This window comes from Dipodomys ordii, unplaced genomic scaffold (assembly GCF_000151885.1).
Source record: "Dipodomys ordii isolate 6190 unplaced genomic scaffold, Dord_2.0 Scaffold68, whole genome shotgun sequence".
NCBI classification, from domain to species: Eukaryota; Metazoa; Chordata; class Mammalia; order Rodentia; family Heteromyidae; genus Dipodomys; species Dipodomys ordii.
In genome coordinates, this window is record NW_012267284.1 from 5584452 (window position 1) to 5588129 (window position 3678).

Below are 3678 nucleotides of genomic sequence, written 5' to 3' on the forward strand. Positions count from 1 at the left end.
AAAAAAAAAAAAAAAACCACACAAAGGACAAATGCCACATTCATATTTCTTTCCGGCCAGCCAATATCACCTGTGGGCTGCAGCCTGGTCTTCTAGACTGGGCCCCACGGTGTAGGCTGGGCACTTCACCTCGCACCCTGCACCAACAACTGCATGGAGGGCCTGGCTTTGGCTGGCTCTTGGCCTGACCTCCCTCACAGAAGAGAGGACGTGGCCCTGTGCCAGCCATGGTGTCAAGTCCTTGCTCACATATATAAACTTCAGGTGTGGGGGGGTGGCCAGGCTTTGTGTCACTGGTTCATCTCTGCTGTGTGGCGTCCAGGCAGTGGGACAGCAAATGACCCTACACAAAGTCTACAGGTGTAAACCCACAGTGCTGGCATGAAGCACCCTCATGAGTGGCACTGTCACCCTGCCTGCAGAGCAGAAAGAACAAGTAGGACTGGCTCTGTGTGGCAAGAGCCTCTGCTCTGGATCTGGACTTGCCCATCACCACTTTAAACAGCTCATCCTCCTTGCTGCAGGCAGCTGCAAAGCAGAAGGGCTGCCCTAAGAGCAATCAGTGCCCGAAGCCAAGACACACGCCCTGGAGTGAGCAGGGAGGGCAGGAGCCATAGGCTGACCATTAACATTTCTTCAATTTTGGGGGACTGGGCACTGTGGCTTACACCTGTAATCCTAGCTACTCAGGAGGCTGAGATCTGAAGATGGCAGTTCACAGCCAGCCTGGGCAGGAGAGTCCATGAGACTTGTTTCCAATTAACCACCAAAAAGCCAGAAGTGTAGCTGTGGCTCAAGTGGTACCAGCGCTAGCCTTGAGCAAAGCTTAAGGGCAGCACCCAGGCTGAGTTCAAGCCCTTGGGCTCAGAGCCTCATGTTGTTAGGAAAACACCTTGCCATATCCCTAACCCCTTTTGTTTTAGTTTGTTTTTCAGTTAAGGTCAGGCTCTCCAGTATCTGAAAGTGTAGGCTTTAGAAATCATATCCAACTTCTTTGTTGAGATAGCGCCTCACCCTTTTGCCCAAGCTGGCCTTGAACTGCATCCCTCCTACTTCCATCTCCCAAGTAGGGTTCACAGACATAAGCCTGCTAACATTCCTAATGACCCAACTCATCAAGTTTGACCCCAGAGTTAGGATACACTCATAAAGCTTTAAGGAGAACAAAGCAGGGGCTGGGAAGGTGGCTCAGTGGTAGAGCGCTTGCCTTGCATGCCAGAGACCCTGGGTTCGATTCCTCAGCACCACATAAGCAAAAAAGAAAAAAAGCGGGAAGTGGCGCTGTGGCTCAAGTGGTAGAGCACTAGCCTTGAGCTGAAGAGCTGAGGGACAGCGCCCAGGACCAGAGGTCAGGCCCCATGACCGGACCCAAAAAAAAAAGAACAAAGCACATATTTCAAAACGTATTTCTATAAAAACTACTTAAGCCAGGTGGCAGTGATTCATGACAATAATCCTGGCTACTCAGGAGGGGAGGTTAAGATCTGATGATTGAGGTTTGGAGCCAGCGAGGGCAGACAAATCATAATGCTCTTCTCTCCATTAACCAGCAAAAAGCTGCAAGTAGAGGCATGGCTCAAGAGGTAGAGCACCAGCTATGAGCCAAACAGCTAAGAGCTTGAGGCCCTGAATTCAAGCCCCAGTCCCTTCACAAGACAAACCCTCAGAAGGTGGGGGCCATAGGTACCAGTTCTGAGCACAACAGGCCGGGTTCCACACAGCAAAGGCGTCACGCGGCCACACTGAGGACTGCACAGCTTAGCAGGCACAGCTGCGTCTGCAGGCATAGGATGGGGCATGGCCTGCCTGGGGGGCTTGAAGACTTCTGTGGCCCTGGAGGGTCTCTCTCCAGGTGTTAATCACCTTTTTGAAAACAAAGTTTCCAAGTTTCTCTCTTACCCTGGCCATACTCGGACAGATGGCATCTGTCGGCCCTGCTCTCCATCCTCAGATGCTTCGTCTTCTCCCGGAAGGGGCCCTCAGTGAGCAAAACACTGCCCTCAGTTCTCCGGAAATGGCCCATGGCCTCATAGCTCACGGATTTCACTAGGTGTAGTTCTGCATCTTTCCCAAAGTCCTCTGATCTCCTCGAGTGTCTCTTCTTTTTCTTCTTCTTCTTTCTGTGTCTGTGGAGGTCAGCGTCAGAGTATGATACGGAAAGCTCCAAATCCTGCTGGGGCCTGCAGAAGCAGCAGCCGGAATTCAGCACCAAGACAGCAGACAGAATAGCGTCAGACAGGCTGCCCTTTGCGTGCGTGCCACCAGCCAGGGCCATGTGCACATGCAGACTCCCCAGGGCAGTGTCTCACTGTGTAGCCCTGGTTGGTCTCAGACTCCATCTTCCTGTCTCTGCCTCCCAAGTGCTGAGATTACAGGACTTCACCACCACGCCTCAACCTACTGTAACCATTTTTTAAGCCCAGAATTATATACTAACCAACTTCTACTCTGCCACTGGATTCAGCCACCACTGAGCTCCATCTACAAAAGCCATGAGGCACGGCTCAAGTGGTAGAGCACACCGCAAACAAGCAAGCCAAGTGCGCGCGCGCACGCACGCACGCACACACACACACACACCAGACACCAGATACCAGTGGCTCATACCTGTAAATCCTAGCTACTTGGGAGGATCAGAATAGGAAGACTCAAGTTGGAGGCCAGCCTGGGCAGAAAATTAGTAAGACCCCTTCCCAGTCCAGAGCTGGGTGCAAGGGTCAGGCCAGGCGGAAAAGCCCATGAAAATCCATCTCCATAGAGAAAGCTGGGTGCAGGCACCTCGGGATGATGGGAAGATAAAAGTGGGCAGATTGGGACCCCGACCTGAGTAACTCTATGCTATCATGGACCTGTACAGAGACGTAAGTTCAAACTCCCGTACCAACAAGAAGACAGACCCAACCAACTACACAAAAATACCTTTTAGAGTTCAAAATGAGATTCAGAAAAATAAGGCAAAACCAAAGAAATAAGCGATACACCTCAGCCCCTGGCCTCCATGGTCAGCCTCCATCATACTCTAAATGTGAAGGAAGCCCAAGCCAAGAAACCCCACTAGACCCGACAGAAGCTGCGGGCTTCCGCAGCAGGCCCTGGCAATGGACAGGGATGCGTCTAGAGGGCGCTAAGTTTTAGAATGTTAACGAAGTGAAAGAGTGTAAAAATAAAGTGTCACAGGCCAGCGCAGGATGGAGATTGCGAGCGAGCACGCAGGGTCACCGCAGAGCGCAGGTGGCGCAGGCGGAGCGGGGCGGCGCCCTCCACTCACCTGCAGTCGCGCTCTCTATGTTTGTCTTTGGACTTCTTCTTCTTCTTTGACTTTTTGTGCTTCTTGGCCCTCGGCTCCCCTGACGGGTCCTTCTCGAAGCTTCTGCGGGCTTTCTTGTTGGGGTGGCTGTGGTTGGAGTCCACACTCTCGTACCTCCGCTTCCGGGCCTTGGCACTCTCGTGTCCGTGAAGGCGCTCGGGAAGGCCGCCGTCGGGCCCGGGCGGCGGTGTGGTGTCCCGGGGCCGGTCGAGGCCACGGGCCTGGACCCAGTAGCAGTCCCGGGGCCGGGCCGAGGCCCAGTGCTCGCGGGCAGCGTAGGGCGCGAACCTGTGGCGGTAGCCACGGTCCCAGCGGAGCCTCCCGGGGTGGAAGTCCTCGCGGCCCCGGGCCAGTTCGCTCTCCGCGCGGCG

The 3678-nt window shown here is 54.0% G+C and overlaps 1 protein-coding gene across 1 annotated transcript in view; it reads right to left on the reverse strand.

Annotated features, from left to right (window-relative positions):
* Usp42 (ubiquitin specific peptidase 42) overlaps window positions 1-3678 on the reverse strand; it is a 39239-nt gene that overhangs the window by 3008 nt on the left and 32553 nt on the right. Inside the window, exons 15-16 of the mRNA XM_013023398.1 lie at window positions 3269-3664; window positions 1900-2180 (exon numbers count right to left, since the gene is read on the reverse strand). Coding sequence (XP_012878852.1) covers window positions 1900-2180; window positions 3269-3664 — 677 coding nt within the window. The remainder of the gene's footprint in view (window positions 1-1899; window positions 2181-3268; window positions 3665-3678) is intronic.